A 26870-nucleotide genomic window follows, 5' to 3' on the forward strand; every position below is an offset into this window, starting at 1 on the left:
TCGGTAATTTTTGACCTAGGATCCCTAGTCTGAGGCCCCGTTCCTTGGTTCAGCACTACTGTATGTTGTCATTTTATAGATGAGCTGAAGTAATGTAAATACAGAATCTTCAATAAACTGAACCGCAGAGAAATGGAAGTATGTGATGGTGGTTTATGCCAAGGCTTTCTGTGAGAGTCTGCCATTTTCTGATTCTGACCATGATTAGTGTTATGGCAACTTTCCCTATCAACTAGTCATGTCCACCCTTGCTGCACGTTGGGAGGACTTGTGACTGGAGCGCTTTACCAGAGAAGAACGTTATTACACCTTTGTTGTTTTGTACCAGAGAAGTGACAGCCATTTTGTATGAAGTAAACCTAATGTCCACAGCTTTATGAAAATGCAGTTTATAAAAGGTATTAGAATTCACATATAAGTCAGTTCAGTTTTTCTGATGGTACTTCGTACTGGAAATAAATGAGCTAAAGTTGTGATCATGGGGGCCGGAATTTTTTAAGATTTCCTCTCACTAATAATCCCATTGGAGAGCACTAACACAGCCACTAAGGGTATGTTCACACACAACAGATTTGTTGCAACTGAAAAGTCTATTCCATACATGAATGGGTTTGTTTCTGCAGCAAGTGAATCAGGGCTCCAGATGGTGCTTAAAATAATCGCAAATGTGGCCTAAAATTTGCACATTTTGACAGGAATTTACATTTATTTCCCTAATTTCTTACTAATTCGAAGAAAAAAATGTTTCCCTGAATGGCAGACGCATAGTACATTCGATTCGGTGCATCTGCTGGACCCCACTTCTGGCATCCCTCGCTCCAGGAACACCCCTCTAAGGGTATGAGCACATGGCGTTGTTTGGCAAGCAGAAAAATCTTCCTCAAAATTCCTTATGAATTTTTTGAGCCAGATTTTGAAATGCAAGTCTTTAATGACAGCGGTTTTTGTTTTTTAGTTCCTTTTTTTTTAATAGCAAATGCAAAAACCAAGGGCGTTTTTTAGTCAAAAACTGCGTAAAAAAATGCGACTTTTTTTTGTGCTTCCCATCGATTTCAATTGTGGTTCAGAGGCGGAAACCGCTTCTAGATAGGGCATGATGCTTTTATTTTTCTGCGAGCGGACAAAAAGCGCTTGGGTAAAAAAAACAAAAAAAAACACCTATCTACTATTGAAAGCAGGTAGATTTGAGGTATTTTTTGTTGCTGATTCCGACTTGGTTTCCGTGTCGCAATCCATACCAAAAATCGCTGTGTGAACTGGGCCTAAGACTGTCCATATCAACCAATTACAGTGCAGTTTTGTTTTTTTTTAAAAAGAAATGAAATCTGCGCTTTGATTTGTTTCTACTGATTGACTGTTTTGATAAATGAGGCCCATTGCACACAGTAAGGGCCTGTTCACATCAGCGTTCGCTTTCTGTTGATGGGTTCTGTCGGAGCTTTCCGTCAGAGGAACCCATCAATGGAAATGCAAACGGAAACCATAGCTTCCTTTTGCATTACCATTGATTTCAATGGTAATGCTACAGTTGCTAATGGTTTCCATTTGTCTCCGCTCCCTTAAGGTTTCCTTTTTGCTGACGGAATCAATAGCGCAGTCCACTGTGCTATTCCTAAAATAAAATAAATAGAAACCTTACGGAACGGAGACAAACGGAAACCATTAGCAACGGTAGCATTACCATTGAAATCAATGTAAGCCTGTTTTATTATTACATTGGCTCTATATATGTATTAAATTTAGGCGACTAGGTAATATTTTTTAAGTCTGGAGTCATGTGCATGGATTTTTGCAATAAATCTGCCATGTGTGAATTTATCCTTGGGCTATATTTAGACGAACGTCTGTGAACCTGATGTTTTTTATGTCTGATTCGCACCTTTGTGGGACCCCGTTGAGTTTATTGAGGGATCCGTGAAAACGGACAAAAATAGTATATGTCCACGGGCCCTTCAACAGTCTGTAGAAATACAGCCCCATAGAAATAAATGCATTCGTGTGACGGCCGTAAAAAAAAATTTTTTTTTTTTTTTTTTTGCAAAATGGTACGTGTTTTTTTATGGTGTTTTTCACATTGCAAATCATGTAATTCAGAGATTGTGAACATGACATGATTTCTACTGAAACAAAAGCTACGCACTGACACATACGGCAAAAAAAACCTACGGAGAAAACCCGCTAAAGCCTACCTTGCTGAAATTTTTAAAAAAATGGCAATGAGCCAAAATAACGCCACTTATGAAAATGTTATGTTTGTAGTGCCTTTTTACATTTTCCTCTTTGATTTTGAGCTGACATCTGGCCGCAGTGTTTTTTACTGCAAAAAAAAAAAACCCCAGGAAAGCCACCCTAAAGGCCCTTTTTTACACTGGCAAGGCCCGGCCCGCAAGAAGCACAGAACGACGATAATAACATGCCGATCGGCACTCGTTTACTTCATTTACATGAAGCAATGATCACAACTACATGGGGGACAAACGATCGTTAATATTCGTCCCACACAGTTTTCATATCGCTGGCAGCACAACCCCCGTTTACACGACAAGATGTGCAGCCGACAAAAACGACCACTTTTCTGGCAGCATAAAAGAGCCAATCAGCCGATGAACGAGCGTTTGAAGTATGTATAGGTGGGTTTACACTGGGCAATTTTGCACGCAATCTGACCCTGCCCACTCCTGTAATAATCACTGCGTGTAAAGTCCTCATGGTCAAGAGGATAATTGTTAGGGTATGTGCACACACACTAATTACGTCCGTAATTGACGGACGTATTTCGGCCGCAAGTACCGGACCGAACACACTGCAGGGAGCCGGGCTCCTAGCATCATACTTATGTACGATACTAGGAGTCCCTGCCTCGCTGCAGGACAACTGTCCCGTACTGAAAACATGATTACAGTAGGGGACAGTTGTCCGGCAGCGAGGCAGGGACTCCTTGCGTCGTACATAACTATGATGCTAGGAGCCCGGCTCCCTGCACTGTGTTCGGTCCGGTACTTGTGGCCGAAATACGTCCGTCAATTACGGACGTAATTAGTGTGTGTGCACATACCCTTACCATTGCAATTGGGTTATCAATTTATGTTTACCGATTGGGGTAATGAAAAAAAAAAAAAAGTACTTTGTAATTTTCAATGTGCCCGTCGATAGCATAGGAATGATCAGTTCCTCTCAATGCCACAATTTTTTGCTGTAAAGGAACCCAGTGTGAACAGTCTCTTTACGCAGTTCACACATCATAAACAGATTATTAGTTGTGTCTCGGCAAAATCGTAATATACAACCCCATGCCTAGTGTAGTCGCTCATTAATAATATGGCCTCTCTTGCTACTCTTATTCCAGCTTCCTATAAATCGTCAGACTCTGCTTGACCTTGTATATTGAGCATATCCCCATGTCTAGTCAAAGCAGTCATGGCGACCTCTGCCACATGCGCTGTGAGCGGTTACCTGGAGTAGATGTGATGAAGTTGTCTTATGTAACGTGCTGTCACAGCTCAGAGCGGAAAAGCGGAATTCACTCTCCGCAGGGTGATCAAAGGGCTGATAAGAGGAGTGTGACTGACTGTCCACCACAAATCCTCTCTGAGCCGGCCAGGGATTGTGTATTGTCAGGCTGCCGTCCGAAGGCTTCCCCTAACAATATCTGCCCACCCATCTGCTTCTCATTGTGAGGGGGCGGCTGATCTATTTGTTTCCCCACTACCATGTGTACGACCTGCGATGATCACTGCGTGCAATTATCCGTCAGCAGTCGTTGATCATTTTAGAAATTTGTCTTGTGAGAAAATTCTTAATGTAAAAAAAGTCAGTCAGACTGTGTCCTGGAGTTGTTTACATGGTTCCTGTAATCGATTGCATATTGTCCATACGGTTTATTTCGTGATGATACCAAATTGTATACGGAGTTGCTGTCATATTCTTTATTAAATTGCCCCATCTGACAACATTGAGTGACACAGTATAACATAATGGTCTTCGAGGGGACCATACAGTTCGTTAGTATGGAGCCACACGGCCTGTATGCTGCTGTACAGGCTTCTTTGAGTGCTGTATGGAAACATAGATTCTCCTCTAAAATAAATTATTCCTTATACCTCCATACATATTGTACACCCTCTTATGGAACATGTCACCATTTTTTCCCTGTCAAATTTGGACGAAATTTGAGAGAAAAAAAACTCCTATGCCTCTGTGTGTGGTATACGGAGGTACAGTAGAGGCCCCATACACCTTTGTGGCAGCTCTATTACGTCTCCGTACAAAACTGAGCTGTATTATGTTTGTGTGCATAAGGCCCTAAGCTGTGTTTATCTGCTTTTTCTGGGATTTATAGGGTATGTTCAGCTTAACAAAATACGGCTGAAAATACGGAGCTGTTTTCAAGAGAAAACAGCCCCTGGTTTTCAGCGTTTTTTTTAAGCAAGTAGCATATTTTTGCAGTGTCTTTTATGGACGTTTTTGGAGCTGTTTTTCTATTGAGTCAATGAAAAACGGCTCCATAAACTGCTCAAGAAGTGACATGAACTTCTTTTAACCCCTTGGGGACCAAGCTCATTTTGGCCTTTAGGACCAGACCCATTTTTTCAATTCTGACATGTCACTTTATGTGGTAATGACTTGGGAATGCTTTTACCTATCAAAACGATTCTGAGATTGTTTTCTCGTGACTTATTGTACTTTATGATAATGGAAAAATTTGGTTGATAAATTCAATATTTATTAGTGAAAAACACCAAAATTTCGTGAAAAATTGCAAAAATTAGCATTTTTCTAAATTTAAATGTATCTGCTTGTAAGAGAGATAGTAATACCACACAAAATTGTTGCTAATTTGCATCCCCCATAGGTCTTTAGATTGGCATCATTTTTTGAACATCCTTTTATTTTTCTAGGATATTACAAGGCTTAGGCTAAGTGCACACTTTAGTATTTTTCTTCAGGGTGCTAGCCGTTTTTCTGACGGCTATTACCCTGACCCATTCATTTCAATGGGGCCCTGCACACGTAATTTTTTTTTTACTGTCCCGTTGCTCCGTTCCGACAAAAGTAGAGCATTTCCTACTTTGGTCCGAGATTCCGTGACCGTGAGGCCCATGCAAGTCAATGGGGCCGTCAAAAAAACTGAAGGCACACGGAAGGCATCCGTGTGTGACTAGCAACGGCCGGGCGGGCAGAAGTACATTACAGATATATTACACTAATCGGCAGCCACTTGTCTCTACCAATCACTGATAGAGAAAAGAGGCTGTAGATTAAAAATAAAATAAAAAGCAGTTCATACATACCCGGTCGTTGTCTTGGTGACGAGTCCCTCTTCTTCCTCCAGTCCAACCTTCCTGTATGACGCAGCAGCCTGTGATTGGCTGCAGAGGCCGCTGCAGCCTGTGATTGCCTGCAGAGGCGGTCACGTGGGATGAAGCGTCATCCCTGGAGGCCGGACAGGAGGAAAACGCAGGGAGTTCTGAACTGATTTTTTTTATTTCATAAATTGTATTTTGCTAGTGCTGAGCATGGTCATTCTTCAGCGCTAGTCACTGTCCAGGGTGCTGAAAGAGTTACCGCCGATCCGTGGAGCCCATTAACTCTTTCAGCACCCTGTACAGTGACTAGCACTGAACAACCCTGCTCTTTCAGCACCCTGGACAGTACCATGCTCGGAATCGGAAACACGGAGTGCACACGGAAATCACACAGCCGCTAAAACGGGTTCACAGACCCGTCAAAAACGGCTGTGAAAACGGTGATGGAAGTGTGCAATTTCTCACATTTTCAAGAAAATTTCAAAAGGCTATTTTTACAGGGGCCAGTTCAGTTGTGAAGCAGCTTTTAGGGCCTTATATATTAGTAATCACCAATAAGTCACCCCATTTTGAAAATTTGACCCCTCAAAGTATTCAAAACAGAATTTAGAAAGTTTCTCAACCCTTTAGACGTTTCACAGGAATTAAAGCAACATAGAGGTGAAATTTTCAAATTTATTTTTTTTTGCAGAAATTCATTTTTAATTTTATTTTTTTTGTAACACACAAGGTTTTACCCGAGAAATGCAACTCAATATTTATTGTCCAGATTCTGCATTTTTTTAGCAATATCCCACATGTGGCCCTAGTGTGCTAATAGACAGAAGCACAGGCCTCAGAAGCAAAGGAGCACCTAGTGGATTTTGGGCCTCCTTTTTATTAGAAAATATTTTAGGCACCATGTCAGGTTTGAAGGGCTCTTGCGGTGCCAAAACAGTGGAAATCCCCCAAAAGTAACCCCATTTGGGAAACTACACCCCTTGAGGAAATTATCTAGGAGAATAGTGAGCATTTTGACCCCGCAGGTTTTTTGCCGAAATTATTGCAAGTGGGCCCTGAAAATGAAAATCTAAATTATTTCAAATGTAGGTTTAGCTAATTTTTTCTAATTTCCACAAGGACTAAAGGACAAAAAGTGCCGCAACATTTGAAAAGCAATTTCTCCCGAGTAAAACAATACCCCATATGTGTTAATAAACGGCTGTTTGGACACGGCGGAGCTTAGAAGGGAAAGAGTGCCATTTGGCTTTTGGAGCTCAAATTTAGCAGGAATGGTTTGCGGAGGCCATGTCACATTTGCAAAGCCCCTGATGGACCAAAACAGTGAAAACGCCACAAAAGTGACTCCATTGAGAAAACTACACCCCTTGAGGAATCCTTCTAGTAGTGAGCATTTTGACCCCACAGGTGTTTCATAGATTTTATTGGAATTGGGCAGTGAAAATAAAAAAAAAATCATTTTTCTTCAATAAGATGTAGATTTAGCTAAAAAATTTTCATTTTCTTAACAAATAATGGAAAAAAAGAACCCCCAACACTTGTAAAGCAATTTCTCCCGAGTACGGCAATACCCCACACATGGTCATAAACTGCTGTTTGGGCACACAGTAGGGCTCAGAAGGGAAGGAGCGCCATTTGCTTTTGGAGTACAGATTTTGCTGCATTTGGTTTCTGGGCGCTATGTCGCATTTACAAAGTCCCTGTGGGACGAAATCAGTGGATCCCCCCCAGAAGTGACACCATTTTGGAAACAACACCCCTTAAGGTATTCACCTAGGGGTGTAGTGAGCATGTTAACCCCGCAGGTGTTTGCAACATCGATTGCACACTTATTTCTGCCAGAGTGAAAATAGGATTTTTCCATATACATGCCAATATGTGGTGCCCAGCTTGTGCCACCATAACAAGACAGCTCTCATTATTATGCTGTTTCCCGGTTTTAGAAACACCCTACATGTGGCCCTAATCTTTTGCCTGGACATTCGACAGGGCTTAGGATTGAAAGCGTACCATGTAAAATTGAGGCCTAATTTGGCAACTTATACAGTATTGGTTCACAATTGCAGAGGCTCTGATGTGAAATAATAAAAGAAACCCCTATCAAGTAACCTCATTTTGGAAACTGCACCCCTCAAGGCATTTATTAAGGGGTGTAGTGAGCATTTTCACCCCACATGTCTTTTCCATAAATGATTGCGCTACGGAAGGTGCAAATTAAAATTTTTCCCTAGATATGCCAATTCAGTGGCAAATATGTTGTGTCCAGCTTGTGCCACTGGGGACACACACACCAAAAATTGTTAAAAGGATTCTCCCGGGTATGGCGATGCCATATATGTGGAGGTAAATCGCTGTTTGGGCACACTGTAGCGCTCAGAAGGGGGAGAGCGCCATTTGGCTTTTGGAGCGTGGATTTTGCTTGGTAATAGTTTTGTTTGGAGTCTTACTGGTGTTTCTGTTTATAATGTGGGGCACATGTGAGCTGGGCAGAGTACATCAGGGGCAAACTCAGGTGGTATGATAATAAGGTAAAAAAAATTATAAAATACTCCATAGATGTGTGTTACGCTGTGACACAATCCTTGCTGCGCAGGCCGGTGTCGCACTGATAAATTTTATCCCCCTTTTGGTCCACACTCCGCACCTTTGCAGTTTGGGGAATTTTGCTAGGAAGTGTTGTCCTGGTATAATACGGGCACGCTCACTTCCAGCGAATATGTTTAGGCCCTCCCCTTCCTGGTTCCCTAATTTTAGTGCCTTGATAATTCACCTCTTGAAACAGAAGAAATGTTCCCCTCGGACCTGCACAACTGGATATTTTTCTTTCCTGACTTATTGGAGTCTTAACTTATTTTATTTTTTCATAGACGTAGTGATATGAGGCCTGTTTTTTTGTGGGAAGAGCTGTATTTATTATTGGTACCATTTTGGGGTACATGCGACTTTTGACCATGCGTTATAATCTACATGTTAACTTTACTCTGCGGGTCAGTCCGTTTCCGGTGATACCATATTTTATAGCACTTTTGATGTTTTACAACTTTTTGCACAATAAAATTACTTTTGTAAGGAGAATGTATTTTTTCTGTCGCCATGTTGTGAGAGCCATAACTTTTTAATTATTTTTCGTCTATGGAGCTGTATGAGGGCTTGTTTTTTACGAGACGAGTTATATTTTTTATAGGTACCATTTTTGGATACATGCGACTTTTTGATCACTTTTTATTTCAATTTTTGGAAGACAAATTGACCAAAAAAAACAGCAATTATGGCAGTATTTTTTAGGGTTTTTTGTACAGCGTTCACTGCGCGGGATAAATAACACAATATTTTCATAGTTAAGGTCGTTACGGTTGCAGCAATACCAAATATGTATGGTTTATTATTTTTTTCAATAATAAATGACTTGATAAGGGAAAAAGGGGGAGATTGTGTTTTTATTTTATTACTTGAAACATTTATTGTATTTTTTACAACTTTTATTTTTACTTTTTTTACACTTTTTTTGTTTTTACACTTTTTTATAGTCCCACTAGGGGACTTGAAGGTCCAACTGTTTGTTTGATGTTCTAATACATTGCACTACCTATGTAGTGCAATGTATTGGAACTGTGAGTTGTTCACTGACAGCCAGCCGATCAGGCTCCGCCTCCAGGCTAGCTACGGTCCTGGCCGATACCTCAGGGTGCCAGCTGTAACATACAGCTGTCACCCGGTGGGGATGGTGTGGGCTCAGCTCCTGAGCTAGCTCCATCTCCTTCACGTACAGTTACGTGGAAAGGCGTTAAGACACCAGTTTCCATCACGTTACTGTACGTGATTGGGCGGGAAGGGGTTAAAGGGGCATCTTTTTACGCGCCGTTATTTGAAAATGAGGCGTAAAAACACTCCCTGTCATAACAGAATGCCGTATTTCCCATTGAAATCAATGGGCAGATGTCTTTAGGCGTTCTGCTTCCGATTTTTCAGCCATTTTTCGGGACGTTTACGGCCTGAAAATAAATAGGCTGTGTGAACATACCCATAAAACGAAAAAAATTCCTATGAGGAAAAAAGTGACCGGAGTCTTTTTGCACAACTTTTTTCCCCATTGGAAAACATTGAGGTTGTGCATGACTGACGGTAATCAGGCCCCATAGACATTGGGTTGTCAAGGGGTCCTATCAAATTTGATGACATTTCCTGACAGATCTCTAATGTATATAGGCGCCTAAAGACTACCTACATTTTATAATGTCTACCTAGACTTATTATCATTGCTTGAAAACCAAATTTAAAGATTGTCTTATCTTGACAACTCCCTTTTGAAATAAATACTGCCCAGCATTCAGCTGATCCCGGCCATATAGTCTATTAGGACAACCCTTTTAAAGGGGTTTTCCGAACTGAAGAACCCTTCTTCAAAAGCAAATCGGTAGATCGCCAAAGATCCGACTGATGAAATTCCTGCTGATCGCCTAGGGAAAATGCAGGCTGCACCGCAGGGGTGATGTAGTTTTATATGGTGCCCGTTTAAATGTACTGCAGTGGTTATGCTGCGTTTACTGGAGTGGGAGCCACCCTTTTCCGTTTACCTTACATTTAAATAGTTTGTTACACCATGCCAGGTCCCGACGTGTCATTTTTTTAGTAGCCAGGAAATAAGAATTTTCCTAGTACTCAATAGGTGCCAGTAGCATAGTTTTTGGCATTTTGGCCAGTCCTGGTGCCGGCTTTAGGGATTTCTAATGCAGGAGAAAGGTTGGCATATTGTGTAGACTTGAGTAGGTGTGAGTTCGGTCGGATGCTATGACACGTCGATCATCGTAGCTTTCAAGGTCAAATTTTTTGATAATTTTAGTTTATTTTACAGGAAAGTTTGTATTCTTTTGCTAACCTTTGTTTGTATTTGCATATATCTTAGGCTATGTTTACACTGGAATTAGGGTTTGTTTCTATTATTTCCTGTTAAAAAAAATGGAAACTGGAATTCATTAATAGGATACGTCAGAATTTGTTACACAACTGATCTGTCATGACTCCTGTTATAATCGAAGGTATGATGCCAGTGTGAACAGACCCTAAGGCCACGCTCATGTAACAAATGCAGATTTGCTGCAAGATCCGCAGCAGAAAATATCCTTTCCGTCTGAACTGACTTTTAAATATATCATTCTATTCAATTAAATGAGAAAACCTGTTGGTACAGTTTGAGATCTGATAATATTCGTCTTAAAAGCCAAGGGGTTTCGTGTTTTGAAGAGTGTGAGGCCCATTCGTACTCGCTAATAATGGTGGTCACAGATCACCAGGGAGGAGATCTCAATGCTTCTTTGCTTCCAAGAGCATTTAAAAAGCACTTGTAAATTGCACCCTATTCACTAGCTAGCATTGTATGGGTGTCACGGGTTTTCAGTGCAGAATCCGCAAAAAACATCTGCAACAAATCCACCCGTCTAAATACATACCATGGCGTTAAACATCTGCTAATTCACTTTGGAGGATTTTTTTACTTTTAAATATTGCTTCCGCCATATGGAAAGTAATTTTTTTTCTATTTTATTGGGTTAAATATATAAAATATCTTGGTAGCATCAGAAATATTTTCTAGAGCAATCTCTTGGTATTACCCAACGCTAGACTGGCAGCATCAACAATAATTTACAGCATGTACATTTACTGGGCAGTACCCCAAAAACATACTGATAGGTCATTTGGCCTCCTATAAAAGAGATGAGGAAATTAGATTGTTAGCTCTGCTGGGAGAGAGGGACAGATGCAAGCAAATACATTTTATTCTGCACCGCGATATATGTTGGTGCTAACCGAAATAAAAAATGTAAATATTAATTTCATTTATTTAGCGCCGACTTATTCCGCAGCGCTGTATAGAGATTGTCATCGTTCACATCTGTCCCTCTCAATCTAAATGACAAATGAACCAATCTGTATATTTTTGGGGCGTGGGAGGAAGCCGAAGTACCCGGAGGAAACCCACACAAGCACAGGGAGAACATACTAACTCCACGCAGATGTTTTCCATCGTTGGATTTGAACCCAGGGCCGCAGCTCTGCAAGGCAACCGTGCTGACCATATGTATATGTATATGTCTTTTTTTTTTTTTTTTTTTAAAGTCTTTAAATAGGACTCTAAAAATAGGACTGTGGCAGTGAAGGTGTTACCCGTTCCTAGCAGAATAAAATGATTTTGCACAGCGCCCTCTGCTGGCTGCTCACATTGTGCTGGGCTCCCTGTATATTTTTTTTTTATCGGCATCTGTAATATTCATGCTGATGCATTTTGATGCCTCTGTGCATTCATTTTTTCCCCCTTGCTTTCTTTTTTTTTTTTTTTTATTGCTGCTTTTATCAGTAGCTTCTGTCTTTTCGCAGACACAGAGCGGTATCCCCCCCCCCCTCTCCCTCCTTTCTTCCATCTCTCCCCCCCCCCCTTCCAGCTTCATCAGGAGGAAGAAAAAAAATATAATAACATTCAGGATACACAATGTATAGTTGCTGTGTAAGGTTGATGCTCCTGAATGGGAGAAGTCTGATTCTCTCTGGCTTTTGAAGACTGTTTGTGGTGAGAGGGGGGTTACTTTTTGAAGGAGGGGGGTGCTGAGAAAAAAAAATCCTTGGAGATTAAGAATGTCTTCAGCGAAGAGGCCAAGAGGAAGGGTAAGTGAGAGGCTGAATGAGAGTGAAAGAGGAGGGGGTGGTTGACGGGCCGTATAACCTCCCTGTAACTGGCCTTGCTCCATCGCCATCTTAATCCGGTGGTGCCTGCTGTAGTTCTCTGACTCAGGCGGCAGGCCCTTTAACCGCAGCATCTAAGACGGAGCAGCACGCTCTTTTTATCTGTGCCGCAAGACTCGGTGGTGCCCACGGCCTTAGGGACTCAGGATGCTTGTGGATACCCCTATCGACTGCCCATGGGAGCTCAGTGCTAGGTGAGAAAGTGCAAAGAGGGATTTCTGAATCCTGCCCCCCTCCCCGGGCCATCCTGATCCGCTCAATGGGATGGAGTTTTTTGTTTTTGTTTTTAATAAAAATCTGGCACCCAGATAGCTGCGTTTTTCTGCCTCGGCTCTATATGTATGTATATAATGCAGGATCGGGAATGAGCCTTCCTTGCGGAGGTGGCCATTAATCACTGTTTTGTGCATTTAGCTGCGTAGATTACGATTTCTCCATCAGGAATAAATAGATGCCAGGGATTGTCGAGCTGCAAAACAGAATCTTGTGGCTGGAATAAGCAGGGAGTGCAGTATGTAACCTGTTTATCTGTGTGTGGGTGGGTGGGTATATCTATATATGTATGTCCATATAGTTTTGTATAATGTTTTTGCTGTGACATGTATGTGTTGTATGCAAATCACAATTTCTAATGATCATTAAGGGTTGAGCATCATTTCACGTGTGATAACCCCACATGTCGTGTCATTTTATATAGGGTGTGTATACAGTCCATCACTTCATTGTAGCTATGAGATCTTATTTCTACTGCTGACGAGACTAAAATAACACGTGCTGGTGATTCAATTCAACAATGTTCAGTCAAATAGCATTCAGTATAAAGCCTTTATAAAGAGTTCCTAAAATTGAGCACTGCCACTTATTGAAAACACTTCTATATTACATGTCTCCTGTGCAGAATTAATAGTTCCAGTTTAGATGAATCATTCACGTTAAATATGAAATTAATATCCCACGATGTATAAGGAATATACCGTCGCCAGCAATTTTTTACATTTTGCTAAATATTTTTTATACATGTTGTGCAGTGACCAAAGCATCATGAAAGTTCTTATCGAAATCAGAACAACCTAAAAATTTTGGAAACTGTTTGTGCATATGACACGGGTATATATACATAGTAGTTGATGGTCAGAGGATATTGCAGGTGATACCGCAGTTTTACCTGGAAACCCGCACAGTCATTAACATGCGCCCACCATTACCTGTCTCCTTACCCTAATTTCTTTTTTTCTTGAGTGGAGGGCAAAACAGCGCTCGGCTGTTTCCGTCACTCCCATAGACTTTGAATTGAGCTGCAGCGCACATGCTCGACCGCCGCTCCATTCAATGTCCTCCTCCGGTCGAGCAATGAGGAGGAACGGGGGTTCGGGACCCTCGTTCTCACGATCGGTGGTGGTCCTAGCGGTGGTATCCCGGCGATCAGGATTATTATCACCTATCCTGTGGATAGGTGATTACTTCTGATTATGGGAAAACCCCCTTTAACAAATAAGTGACCGCACAATGTAATCAGCGTGTCTGTCGCTTCTTTATGCTGCCCTCAGACAGGGCAGCATAAATATCTGACAGATTCACTTTAATGTCTTATTGTTGGCCACTGAAAAAGGCTACTAAAAGCTGCTTAAAGTGAGGTGATATCCGGGGTTAGGTGGCTTTGTGGCGTCCTGGTAGCTGTGGTAGTTTTTTTCTTTACTCTTTAAACCCCTCTGTATTAATTCTTCATGGTTTTTAAGATCTTTGATTGTTGTTATTCAGTAGGAACATTCATTGTTTACTTCCAGTGGATAAAATTCTGTCCATGGTCATGTGATGGACACACAGGTGCTGGGATCATCAGAAGACACGGCTCTGATACACATCCTGTAACTGTAAGGCCCCGTACACAAGATTTTCATTGCAGATTTTGATGTGGAAACCGCGCAGGAATCCGCGCCAAAAAACACCCGAATCTGCCTTCCATTGAGTTCAATGGGAGGCGGACGCATTCTTTTTCCTGCTGCGGGAAAAAAAAAAGCGTCATGCTCTTTTTTGCCGCAGTCCCGTCTCTGACCTCCCATTGAAATCAATGGGAGGCAGAGAAAGCATTTTCGTGGTGGTATTTTGCCCATGGCGCTCAATGGCCGTGGCCAAAAAAAGCCATGAAAACCGTGGCAAGAAAGTGCAGGCAGGTCAAAATATGCCTCAAAATTCCTTCAGGAATTTTGAGTCAGATTTTTTTCTGCCTGCAAAATACTCCGTGTGAACAGGGCCTAACAAGCCGCGCACCTGTGTGTCCATCACATGACCATATACAGAATTGTATCCATTAGAAGTACATAATGAATGTTCCTACTGAAAAACAACAAGCAGAGATCTTAACAACCGTGAGAAATGAATACAGAAAGTATATTGGAAATTTTTTATAGCTTTTAGTTATACAAAAAATAAAATTGATTTGCTGAAAGTGGACAATCCCTTTAAATGTGAAGAAAAATGGCTATAAAACGGCAAGTACCATAGAATAGCTTCTTTAATAAAAAGAAATGGTGACGCTGATTTTGACAAGTATGCATCATAACCGGGGATATTATCACACCACAGCACTTCTACCTCTGACAACCTGCAAATGGCGACCAAGGCCTGATTCACATGAGCATTGAATGTTGAATACGTCCGTGTGACGGCCCTTGAAACAACGGCCGTCACACGTACTCATGTAGTTCAGTGGGGCCGTTCACACGGCCATTGTTTTAAGAGACCGTGTGAAGGATCCGTTGAAAAGTAGAACATGTTCTATTATGGTCCATTTCCATGGATCCCTCCATAGACTCAAGTCTATGGGGATCCGTGAAAACTGAACCTGCACATGGGGCACCTCGGACGTGAAAAATTTCATGTTTATCACGTCCAAGTTTCCCCACGTTAGTGTGAATCTAGCCTAAGGCAAAGTGCTGAATGGTAGATTACTTAGTGAGTATGTATTTTACTTTTTTGTAGTGTCGTATTGGAGGAAACCAGATGGGAACCAGCAGTGGCCAACCCTAACACAGTCTTTCTTTCACTACAAGTGGTGCTCGGAGAGAGCGCCACTTTTCTTGCCCCATGTGACAGTGTGATTGCATCCATGTTTTTATTGGAAATGTTCTTTCATGAACCTATAATCACTAGTTATAGATTTATGAAGAGTGCAGACATGTCAATTATAGAAATCTGGGGCAGGTGTCATGTGACTGCAGGTAGCGATCACAAAAACTCGTAGCCATTTGCTAATGGGCAAATGACCATATGTTGACCACTTGCAAGTTGCGATATGAAAGTAGAGCATTTGATATAGATATATAGCAGTCGGTGTACTGCATGTTTACATTATCCCTATTTCATGTAGCCACATGCTGCTGTAATAAACTTGCCAAGCACTGGCAAATACTAGTCCAGGAGTTATCTGTCTCCGAGGCTTTGAATGGACGTGTACATTATATATTTGCAGTGGAACTCTGCAATAAAATTATAAATTAATGGTTTTAATATAGTTTTCCTACTTTCCTACTCGATAACAGAACTGGTGGGGAATGCAGTAGATTTTACGGTAGTTTACACAATAAGGCTCAATATAAAATTGGGGATTAATGGTTTTAATAGTATCTATCCCCCCTCCGTCCCTATACAAGGTAGAAAGTTGGGTGGGGAATGCAGACAAAGGTTTAACATAAAAAATGTATCCGTAGGGATCAGAAGATTATAGTGCTATTTTGCCTTTTCTGTTTCTTCAGCATTGCAATGCCCTGTTAGATTATTACGATTAAATCGAAGGTACCGTACAGCCATGTTTTTTGTAATGGTCCAGGAGTAGGACTATGTATGGTGGGATGTCAGGCATGTCTGATGTCCAGCCATTCTCACTAGTCATACTGTAAAACTGTCCAACATGTCGGAAAATCCTCTTTTCAATTTACCAATCTTCTCACAGAAAAGGTGAGTCAGGGGGCGACGGGGATACAAGAAGTTGGAAGATATAAAGGGGTATTCAATCATATAAAGGGATAGTGTATCGCTTGGATAAGGCATAAATTCGTGATTGGTGGGAAACCGATCTCTAGGACCCCCACCGTTCCTGCTTCGTCCCCTTCACTGTTTTCCTTGCGCAGCGGCACCTGGCAACCCACAGTGCAGCGAACTGCAACACGGCCACATTCAAGTTCCCTGCAAAGCCAGGTAGCCAGGTGGTCCGCTGGGCACGGTATACTGCATTTTCAGGATGGGAGGAGGTCCTAGAGGTTGAATCCCCACTGAGTGATGGCATAGCCTAGTGATATGCCATTACTTTATAAGATGGGAATAAGCCTTTGATGACTGTCAGTATTAGCAGTACATCTTCTTATGTATGGCCACCTTAAGAGGGCAACAGAGTACTTGTTCCATACCCGCCAACCGTTTGCCTAGGAATTGGGTATGACGCCCTGGCAACGTCGTATGATGCCAAAATCCAAGATTGGAATTATCAGACGTTTTTTAATTCCAACCTTATGTTTTTAATTACATTAATTGTTTTATTTTTTTCCAGATGTAAGCTGCTTTAGATAGATCATATATTAATAGTCATTTATCTTCTTTTCTAGCCTCCCTCCTCCAAAAAGCTCGATGGTTCTCGGACCTACCACAAGCTGCCGAATTCCAAGGTGAGGTCCGCATCTGAGAAGCGGCCCAAAAAAAAGGCTGATTCTGAGAGCAAGCAGGAGAAGGCTAATCGGATCATCTCTGAAGCAATTGCCAAAGCCAAGGAGAGGGGCGAGAGGAACATTCCTCGGGTCATGAGCCCTGAAAACTTCCCTAGTGTTTCCTCTTCAGAGGGTAAGGAGGAGAAAAGGGGAAGGAAAGCAAAATCTAAACCTAAAGAGAGTAAGAAAACCAAAGCTGGACTGACCTCCAAACTTAAAGAGAAGAAAATTGGGTAAGACATTATATAGTAATTATTTTCATATTAATAATGTTTTTTGTTTTTTTTGTAATTCTATATATTCTATATTACTAGAGGAAACGTATGTTTCTTTTCACAATTTTTCCAAAATATTTTTTTTACATAAAATAGGATTAAGCATCGCAGTTTCCCTGCTACCGACACTGGATCCAGGCGTGGCCATATTGGAGAAACACCTTTCCTTTATTGTCTGAACTGACAGTATAGGTGTGTGTGTGTGTGTGTGTGTGTTGTGGCAGATAAAATGAATAGGAATTAATTGACAGAAATATCAATTGGCTATCACAGTCTTCAGAAAGTAATACAGTACATTCCACCCCCCCCCCCCCCCATACGAGAGATGCACACAGAACAAAACCTCGTCTGCCTTATCTAGGCCTCTGGAAGTACGATACAGTGGTTATTAAATCCACCACTCTCTGCTGACCCTGTCCTAGTCTACACAGCAAAGCAGACAAGAAATGGCAGACTATTGTTTCTGCGTTAGTGGCCAGTGTAAAACGCCAAAATAATATATATTCATATGTGCCAAATCCTTACTTGACATTTAACATGCCATTGAAATTAATAGTATGTGATGTGTTCAATGTCAATTTAAGTTTACAACATCTGTATGTGTTAATAATTAAAGCCTGATTAAATAATATATAATTCTCTGATACTCCATTTAACCCTTTGACAGCCCGCACCATGATAGTACACCACAGGCAGAGGTCATCAGAGGACCTATGCCATAATAGTTATTTTTACGGCGTTTTGATCGTGTGGGCACTGTCACTTTGCCTGTACAAGGAGCAGGACCTGGCTGTAGTACACAGCCGTGGTCCTGCTCTAACAAAGGGGATCAGAGAAACCTATGATCTCTGTAACTTAACCCCTTGTATGCTACAATCAAAGCGGATCGCGGCATACAAGCGAAAAGCAAAGGAGCTTTTGATTGCGTCACAGGAATATCCTGTGATGTAATCTATACCTGTACGCAGACAGCCTAGGCTCCATTAAAGTCTCCTAGGACTGTCGTCAGGATTCCTGTTGGTAGGGTATATTTAAGCATGCCCTAACCATAGTCTGTGTACTTGCAAGTACATTAACCTGTGTACTTATATCATTATAGGATTAAAAAACTTGAAATAAAATTAGCTAAAAACATCTCTTAAAAAAAATCAAAACCAGCAAACACAATATTTTTACATTATAATACATTTTATTATAACGGTTATAGAAGTCCCAAATAGTATACACATATTGGATAACAATAGTCAATCCAAATATAAAAGATTAACATAGTATATGTACACAAAAATTTACCAAAAGAAAAAACAATTGGTCCGCAAAAAACAAAGCCTCATACAAGTTGTCCTCAAATTAAAAAAAGTTTGACCGCCAGAATACTGAGAGACAAAAACAAAAAAATTCCTTAGGTCCTTAAGGCCAAACATGACTGGGTCTTCAAGGGGTTAAAACTATACTCTTTAACCCCTTTAAAGGGGTATTCCCATCACACACACATTTATGGCATATCCCTCGTCTTGCCTGGTAAAGTCGCTGGCTTCTGTATCCAGATGGAGCATGAATGGAGAAGTGGCTGCACATGTGCGCGACTCTCTCCATTCACTGCTATGGAAGTTACTGAAACAGCCGAGCAAGCTTGCTTTGATATGTCACAAAGTTCTGTGATGGGAACACTCCTTTACGGGTATCCTTGTTGCTTTGTAGCAAACAAAATGAGAGTAGGTCGGACATAGAAACAGGCATAGGATGATAGGGAACAGTGAAGAGTGATTGACCCATGATAAAGCATCGTTTTAGTTACAACTATAGGGGCTTTTATAAAAGACCATCGGAATGGCCGTCCGTATTAGGGGAATGCAACAGACAAATGTGTGAAATGTGAATTTTCTGCAGTGGAGAACCTGGCTTAGACTGGTATATTTTAGCACGCATATTATTGCCACAACACCCGGCTGCTTGCGGTTCTGCTGAATTGAACATATATCACCATGTGGTTCTTAGATTTGATTTACACACATAGGTTTCAGATCAATATCCGTAAGTGATTGGTTGGTCTGAGTTATCCATTAGCACACACAGACATGAGGATTGAATTCCCATCGTCTTTTTTTTTTTTTTTTTTAAAGAAAATCAGAATCTCTTGCTTATAATGCGACGGGTTCGCAGCGATTCTGCCGCAAAAAATGCAACTCAGAAAAAAAATCTCATACTTACCTAGAAGTCTGATTGGCTGGAGTGCCAGGGGGCCGGCCAGCTAGCAGGCCTGCTAAGTGCTGCAGTTTTCCGCAGCGTATATTCCAGGCGAAAAACTGCACCACAGTTTGGTGTGGTTTTTTTTGCCCGGAATTCCCTTGAATTCCCTTGATATGCTCTTACTCAGCATATCCACTCCGTGTGAACTCAGCCTAATGGTTATTTTTAAGGCCCATTTACACTTGCCAATTATCTCACGATTCACTAGTGTCCAAGACATCATAATTATAACTGGCCAGTGTGAATGAAGATGAACAACGATTGGCGGACCAATCCGGAAATGTGAATGCCGCTTGTAGCAAAATTTACCTAAGGCAAAGCATGGCTCTTGTATGTTTCCCCGCCGGCTGCAATGATCATACTAATGGAAATATCTTCAGACTGATATTGGGCTACGTTTTTGTTTTATTTTGGCCAAGCTGACCGCTGAGGCTTATTTTACACCTCCTACGTGTTTATTTTTTTTATCTTCCATTTTCTAATTATTATTTTTTTTTTTTATGTTTTGCAATTTTTTATTATACTTGGCATAACTATTCCTCATGGCTTTCTTTTCTTTTTTTAATTCTTTTATTTTCGTTTTCAAGACACAAAGTATACACCATACAATTGGAACAAGCCAGTTCAATACTGACAACAGGCCAGCTACCTGCATTACATAAGTGCATAGGATCACAAGGAAAATAGTACATCGCTCAAATAAAGAGTGAAAGAATCTCCGTTATGCACCCTGAACCCACAGCCGTGCATAGTACTCCGTAAGCGAACAGGAAAACTGTAAGAGAAAGGAAGAAAAGCAGGGACAATAAGGGAAGAGAGGAAAGGGAAGGAACTAACCTGACACACTGGACCTAGGCAATAAGTCAAGAGGCCATGATGGCCTTATATTCCTCAGTGGATTGAAATCGGATCCATTCACGCCATGTTCTGAGGAAGGAGGCATGGTACCCTTTCATTGATGCCGTGAGGTCTTCCATTCTCATAATCTCCTGAATCTTACCGCACCACATGCCCACCGACGGGGGACAAGATTGTCTCCACAGTGCAGGAACACACGCCCTAGCAGCGTTCACCAAATGGCGAACCACCGAGCATCTATGCGTAGACAGGGGCACCTCACACAGATGGAGCAGGAAAAGGCCCGGAGATCGTGGGAGGGGGAAATCTGTAAATTTCGAGGAAATGTGCCACACCTCGGACCAGAAATCAGTCAGGAGTGGGCAGTCCCAAAAAATATTCAAGATTGTACCCACATGGTCACCACATCTCCAACACAATGGCGAAGCCGCCGGGATCATTGCATGCAATTTGGAAGGCACCCTATACCAACGAGACAGAATCTTGAACCCTGCCTCCTGAAATCTACTGGCCATAGAGGATTTATGCGTCATAGTGAACAGACGCTCCTTTTGTTCTGGAGTAAATGTCATGCCCAAATACCTTTCCCAACTAAGCAGGTAAGATGGTGTAGTCAGATTGGAGGGCGAAATCAGGAGAGTATAAAGTCTGGACAACGAATGTCGTATCGTGCCCGTGCCTGTACATAAGAGTTCAAACGTGGAGCTGCCCCGCGAGTGTGCCGGCTGGGTGTTCTAAGGATGCCAGGAAATGTCGCAACTGGGTGATCTGCCACGCCGAGAAAGAGACAGGGTTCGACAAAGACTGTAACTGAGCGCTAGTCATCCACATCTCGTCCTGCAAAAAGCGTGCATCCCGTCCCTTACCTGCCCTCAACCAATGCTGGAATGGGCCACTGTCCAGCCCCGGTGGAAATGCTGGATTGCCTAAGATCGGGAACAGCGGGGAGGGGGACGGTGAGATCTCTGCCCGAGGAAAGATCCGCGCCGCAACTGCCAGGGTGGGCCCGATCGCCAGGTGTGTCCGCGCTACCAGGGGAACGTGTATGCCCAACCAAGATAAGGCCTGTAATGGGACTGCCATAAAAGCCTGTTCCATGGACACCCATTCTTTAATCTCGCTATGTCGAAACCAGTCCAAAATTCGTGTCAAGTGAGAGGCATAATGATAGGAGACAAAGTCCGGAAGACCAAAGCCCCCCCTCACACTTTGCACGAAAAAGCATGGATCGGGCAAGACGCGCAGGTTTCCCAGCCCATATGAACTTGTGCAAAAGGGACAGCAGAGATTGAAAGAATGGGCATGGGATATGGATCGGTAGGTCCTGAAAAAGATACAGAATCCGCGGTAAAATGTTCATTTTAAATATCGCTCACCTACCAAACCAGGTAAAGGTGCCCGACGTCCAAGAATCCAAGTCGGCCTTTACACGTTGAAGAAGTGAAGGAAAGTTCACCACGTAAAGGCGAGATAGATCACTGGGAAGCCGGACCCCCAGATATTTAAGCGAGTCCCTTGCCCACTTAAAGGAGAAGGACTCAGACAGGTCAGCAACCAGGGTCTGTGGCAACGAAATGTTAAGGGCCACTGACTTCTGGTAGTTGATCTTGAAGTTGGATAATGTCGAGTATCTACTCAACCCATCAGGTTGTGCAAGGAAATCCTTGGAGCCGTGAGGAAAAAGAGCAAGTCATCCGCGTAGGCGGCGACCTTATGAGGCCTGCCTCCCAAGTCCAAGCCCACAATATCCGGGTTGGAGCGGATATGGCACAAAAAGGGCTCCAATCATAAAATGAAAATCAATGGACATAGGGGACAGCCTTGTCTCGTACCATTAGTGATTGCGAATGAAGATGAAAGGTACCCGTTGACTTTAACCTGAGCCGATGGGGAGGAGTAGAGACCCGAAATCCAGGACATCATATGAGTCCCCATACCGCAGAGTTGTCAGCATAAAATCCCAGCTGATCCTGTCGAAGGCCTTCTCTGCGTCCACCGACAAAAAACAGGTGGGAAGGGCCGAGACTGCCGCTTGGTACATCAAATTGATCGCCCGCGTGATGTTATCTCGTGCTTCCCGCAAGGGCATAAAACCCACCTGGTCGGTATGTATCACGTTGTGTAGGAGCTGGGTCATCCTATGTGCCAGAATCTTTGCAAATAGTTTTAGGTCTACATCAAGTAGAGAAATAGGACGATAATTCTGGCATAAGGATGGATCCTTCCCCTCCTTGGGTATGACCGTAATGTGGCCCCTCAACGTGTCTCTAGGAATGGAGCCCCCCTCAGTAAGTGAATTGAAGGCCCGGAGGAAGTGAGGCGTAAGCAAGTCTGAGTAGGTCTTATAGTATGGTAGGGACAAGCCATCTGGACCCGGCGCCTTCCCCGTGGGTGAGTCCTACAGTGCCCATGACAACACCTCCGGGGAGATGCCGGCCTCCAAGGCCGCGTTAGCCTCTGGAGGGATACATTTCATCCCCGAAGACCGAAGATACTGCTCAATCTTCTCCAGCTGACTACTGCCATCCGGAGAAGAGGGTGCCCCCGGGAGGTTATAGAGAGAATGGTAATAGGCACGGAAGGCCTCCGTTATGTCTTGCGGGAGCTGCAGACGTCTATTATGTGAGCCTAGAACGTGGGGGACATAGGTGCGTGAGCGGGTTTTCCTAAGAGCTCGGGCCAGGGTTTGTTACTAAATTCATAAGTGTCTACATTTAACTAAGGAGGCCCTCGCCTTTGCAAGACAGAGAGAACGTACCTGCTCTCTCAACTGCCCCAGTTCCGCCCCTACGACCCAATCCTGGGAGATCTTAGGAGACTGCTCCAGTCGATTGTATTCGGGTCCGTAAGTCCCGGAGATGTGCCGCCGGCTCTTTCTTAAGTTTGGCACCAATTCGTATAAAGGAACCGCGCACCACACATTTGTGCGCCTCCCAGATACAAAAAGAGTCCACCCACGGCGTGTTATTTGTGTCAAAGTACTCCACCAGCTCTCTGCGAATTTCTGAGACCACCGTCGGATCCTGTAGGAGCGATTTCATTCAGTCGCCACTGCCAGGGACGAGGGTGGGCCGTTGGGCGAGCTAAAGTGAGAGTAATAAGGGCATGGTCAGAAAGCGTTATGTCATCTATAGAGGACGATGTGAGGCTGGAGAGATGTGTGTGACGTAGGAAAAAGTAATCTAATCGGGAGTAGGAGTTGCGGGGGGGGGGGTGGGGGCGAATAAAACGTATAGTCTTTTTTCGAGGGATGTAGAACCCGCCACGCGTCCACCAGTTGATTCTCATGCAACAATCGTCGTATATGACGGTGGGCTGACCTGGGTAGAGAGGAGTGCCCTCGCGAGGAATCTAATACGGGATCCAATGTAACATTTAAATCCCCCCCAGTATTAGGGTGCCTTCCAGAAAGCCATCCAGCGCCCCTAAAACTCTGTCCAAGAAGGCTACTTGACCAGTGTTAGGGAGATGGTGTGAGGCCAGCGTGTACAGGGTGTTATCCAACTTACCCTTCACGAAAAGGTACCGGCCGGCTCCATCCGTGCAGGTCTCCACATGTTCCCAATGGAGAGAACGTGAGATCAGGATGGAGACCCCCTTAGTCTTGGAGTCGGGGAATACACTATGATACCCATCAGGATAATTGGCGTCCGTGAGCTTCGGTATGCAGTCCGCCCGAAAGTGGGTTTCCTGCAGGAAGGCCACGTGAGCTTTTCTTGTCCACAGAAGACGGAGAATGGGGGATATTCAGACCCTGTGCATTCAGGGAGACAGCAGTAATGTCAGACATGGTAGCGGACTGAGGGATGGACAGAAGGGAAAGGGGAGAGGGAAAAAGAGAGAGAAGGAGAAAAAGAAGAAAAAAAGCTCCTACACAGAAGCAGCAGTACAGGAGCAAACAGAAAACACGAATTCTCTAAGTTCGGAGTACAAACTCTCTCCACTACTCAACGTGTGCTATGTCGTCCACAGAGGAAGGCCTCCGAACACGACACCGCTACACGGAACCCTAATAGGGAACGAGGAAAGACCGCAATGCAAAAAACAGTGTCTCAGAAATTCAGTAGTCAACTAGATATCTCAAATATATTGCGTCTAAGCCCCGGACTCACCAAATCAACTATTACAGGGACACACCTTCCCCCACTTGGTGAAACAGTTGAATCATCCACAACCGGTAAACCCCCCCCCAGACCCACAGCAATACAAATGTCCTCAGAGCAACTCCAGCAACGCCATCTTCACCGCTCTCCAAGAACCCTGTGGAAGAAAAAGGTGGGGTGAAGTGCAAATAAATGTCCACATAAGAACGCCGAAGATCAATCCGTCCCTCCGCGGGGAATGCCGCCCTGGAGGCCGAGGTTTAACGGGTCCGACTCCACGGTCTCTGTGCGGGGATCGTCGCTCTGGAGGTCGGGGTACGGTCAGCTCAGCTCCTGGACGAGGCGGAAGATGAGACACAGAATCTGGATCTGGTCCTCCTCTGAGAGCAAACGGTGCCGGGGGTTCAGTCCAGTCCGGTAACCGCACCGGTGGGATCTCCAAGAACCGGAAGGCCTCTTCCAGGTCATCCGGGGACCGGACCGCAAATGACATCCCCTGCCTGCGAAGGATGATATGGAAGGGGTGTCCCCACCTGTAAGTTGCGCCTGCCGCCTTTGTCACTTCCAGTAAGGGGCGGACAGTTCTGCGCATGGAGAGTGTCAGTCTTGAGACGTCCGGCAGGACTGTAATCTCGGTACCGTTGAAAGGAACAGCACCCTTCTCCCAGGCTCTCCGGGCAATCTCCTCTTTCTGCTTGTAGAAATGCACTCTACATAGAACATCTCTGGGTCGGTTGCCATCTCTATTCCGGGGGCCCGCCAGTCTGTGAACTCTGTCCATCTCAATGGGCATATCCCGCGGACAGTCCAGGAGTCTGTTAAAAATGTGTGTCACAGCATCATAAAGTCAATCTGGAGGTACAGACTCCGACAAACCCCTCAGTTTCAAGTTGTTACGCCTCCCCCTATTCTCGACATCATCCAAATGTAGGGAGAAGTCCCGTAGTTGCGTAGCTTGAGTTGCCAAGGACTGTGAGAGAACCGAAATGTCCAGGGAAGATATGGAATGCTGGCGCTCCAAGATTTCCACCCTCGTGGCCAGAACACGCACGTCCTGTGCGACAGCGCCAATGGCCCTGTCGTGTTTCTCCTCCAACTGGGTGAGGCGGAGATCCAAGTCGGTTTTGGTAGGCAATACCTTGACCATCTCCCAGAGTTCCGCCAGGGTCCGTTCCATTGAGAGCGGGAGGCCCGGGGACGGGCCTGTGTGATGTTCCCCCATGTGCACCGGTGGGGTTGGGGTCCCCCTGAAAATGGCCGGTGTTCCCTGACTCTGCTGAGAGTCCTGTGCTGTAGCCTGCCGTTGAACGGTCAATAAAAATGGCACCTCATGCGCCCTGCCTGGTGGCGCCATGTGAGTTACCCCATGTCCGGGTGCTGGCTGGGGCTGAATAGGGGGCAAGGCCTCTGCCGGGGTCGGTGGTGCCGGCCCTGGGAAATCTGTTCCACACTGACCTCTCTCCAAAGATGACATCTCCCCTCCAGGGGCTCGGGAGCAGCAGCCGGTCTGCGTCCGACCAGAAGGGGAAGGAGGCGGAGAGATCCCACGAGGCGACGGAGTCCGGGTTCGGCCTGCAGGAGGAGAAGAAGAGGACCGCGGCGGAGTGCCGTCCAGGTGTGAACCGGAGAAACCGGCCAATGGATGGAGTGCCCGAGGTGTCCGGGAGGTTCCTGCGGCTTTTCCCCCTGGTCATCCTGAGTCGGGGACCGGTGAGTGAGTCATGTCGGGCGATTTTCGGCTGGGTGAGTCCGGAGCTGAAGACTAACCCGTCCTCACACCGCCATGCTAAGCCACGCTCCCATCTTCCATTTTCTGTGAACACAGAAAATGTTATGATGCTAAATGTGCAGTTAGAAATTCTTCAGTATCCGACATTCCAGAAAATCCGCCACTATTTCCAGCACAGAACTGCCATACATTTTAGAGTAACGACAACTAATTAGAAAACTTTAAATAAAACGTTATAATAGCATTTCGTGTAAATATAAAAGTTTTCCTTCCTGAAGTCTCTCTAGCCTTAGGCTGTGTTCACATCTGCGTTTCAGATTTCGTTGTTCTCTATCATAGGAGCAGAACAATGAGAATACTGGAAGCAGCGGATGCAACGCATGACGGAATCCTACGGCACTCAATGGAACGCTTGACTTTAATGGGTTCCCTTGGGTTTCTGTAATTATGCCTGACAAAATAGCGTTGGATGTCCAGTAAAAAGGACTAAATCTGCAATGGACGCTCTAAACCGCTGCTAGAAGCGGCTCTGCTCCGGGACTCCAGCTCTGGGCAAGCCCCTGACATCACTGACAGCATCTGTGGAGGGCACTGTGGCAGCATCTACAGAGGGCACTGTGGCAGCATCTACAGAAGGCACTGTGGCAGTATGTACAGAGGACACTGGCATTATCTAGGGGTGTGTTGCATTATCTACAGAGGGCACTGTGGCATTATCTACAGAGGGCACTGTGGCATTATCTAGGGGTGTGTTGCATTATCTACAGAGGGCACTGCGGCAGCATCCACCGAGGGCACTGTGGCACTATCTAAAAAGGGGCTGCCAATCTTGACATGTGTCTGCCAAACGCTGCTAACTGAGCCGCCGAACTGCATTTAGCGACACTTAAACTGGAAAACTGGATTGTTGAAATAAG

The 26870-nt window shown here is 44.1% G+C and overlaps 1 protein-coding gene across 4 annotated transcripts in view; it reads left to right on the forward strand.

The window, feature by feature from the left end:
- CHD9 (chromodomain helicase DNA binding protein 9) overlaps positions 1-26870 on the forward strand; it is a 174241-nt gene that overhangs the window by 64207 nt on the left and 83164 nt on the right. For 2 of the 4 annotated variants that reach the window (XM_075837531.1, XM_075837532.1), the window contains exons 1-2: positions 11795-11963; positions 16640-16971. In XM_075837531.1, coding sequence (XP_075693646.1) covers positions 11934-11963; positions 16640-16971 — 362 coding nt within the window. In that variant the 5' untranslated portion in view covers positions 11795-11933. Of the gene's footprint in view, positions 1-11794; positions 11964-16639; positions 16972-26870 lie in introns of those variants that run through there. The other 2 variants (XM_075837529.1, XM_075837530.1) reach the window with 1 other exon arrangement.

Source organism: Rhinoderma darwinii, chromosome 9, assembly GCF_050947455.1.
Source record: "Rhinoderma darwinii isolate aRhiDar2 chromosome 9, aRhiDar2.hap1, whole genome shotgun sequence".
NCBI lineage: Eukaryota > Metazoa > Chordata > Amphibia > Anura > Rhinodermatidae > Rhinoderma > Rhinoderma darwinii.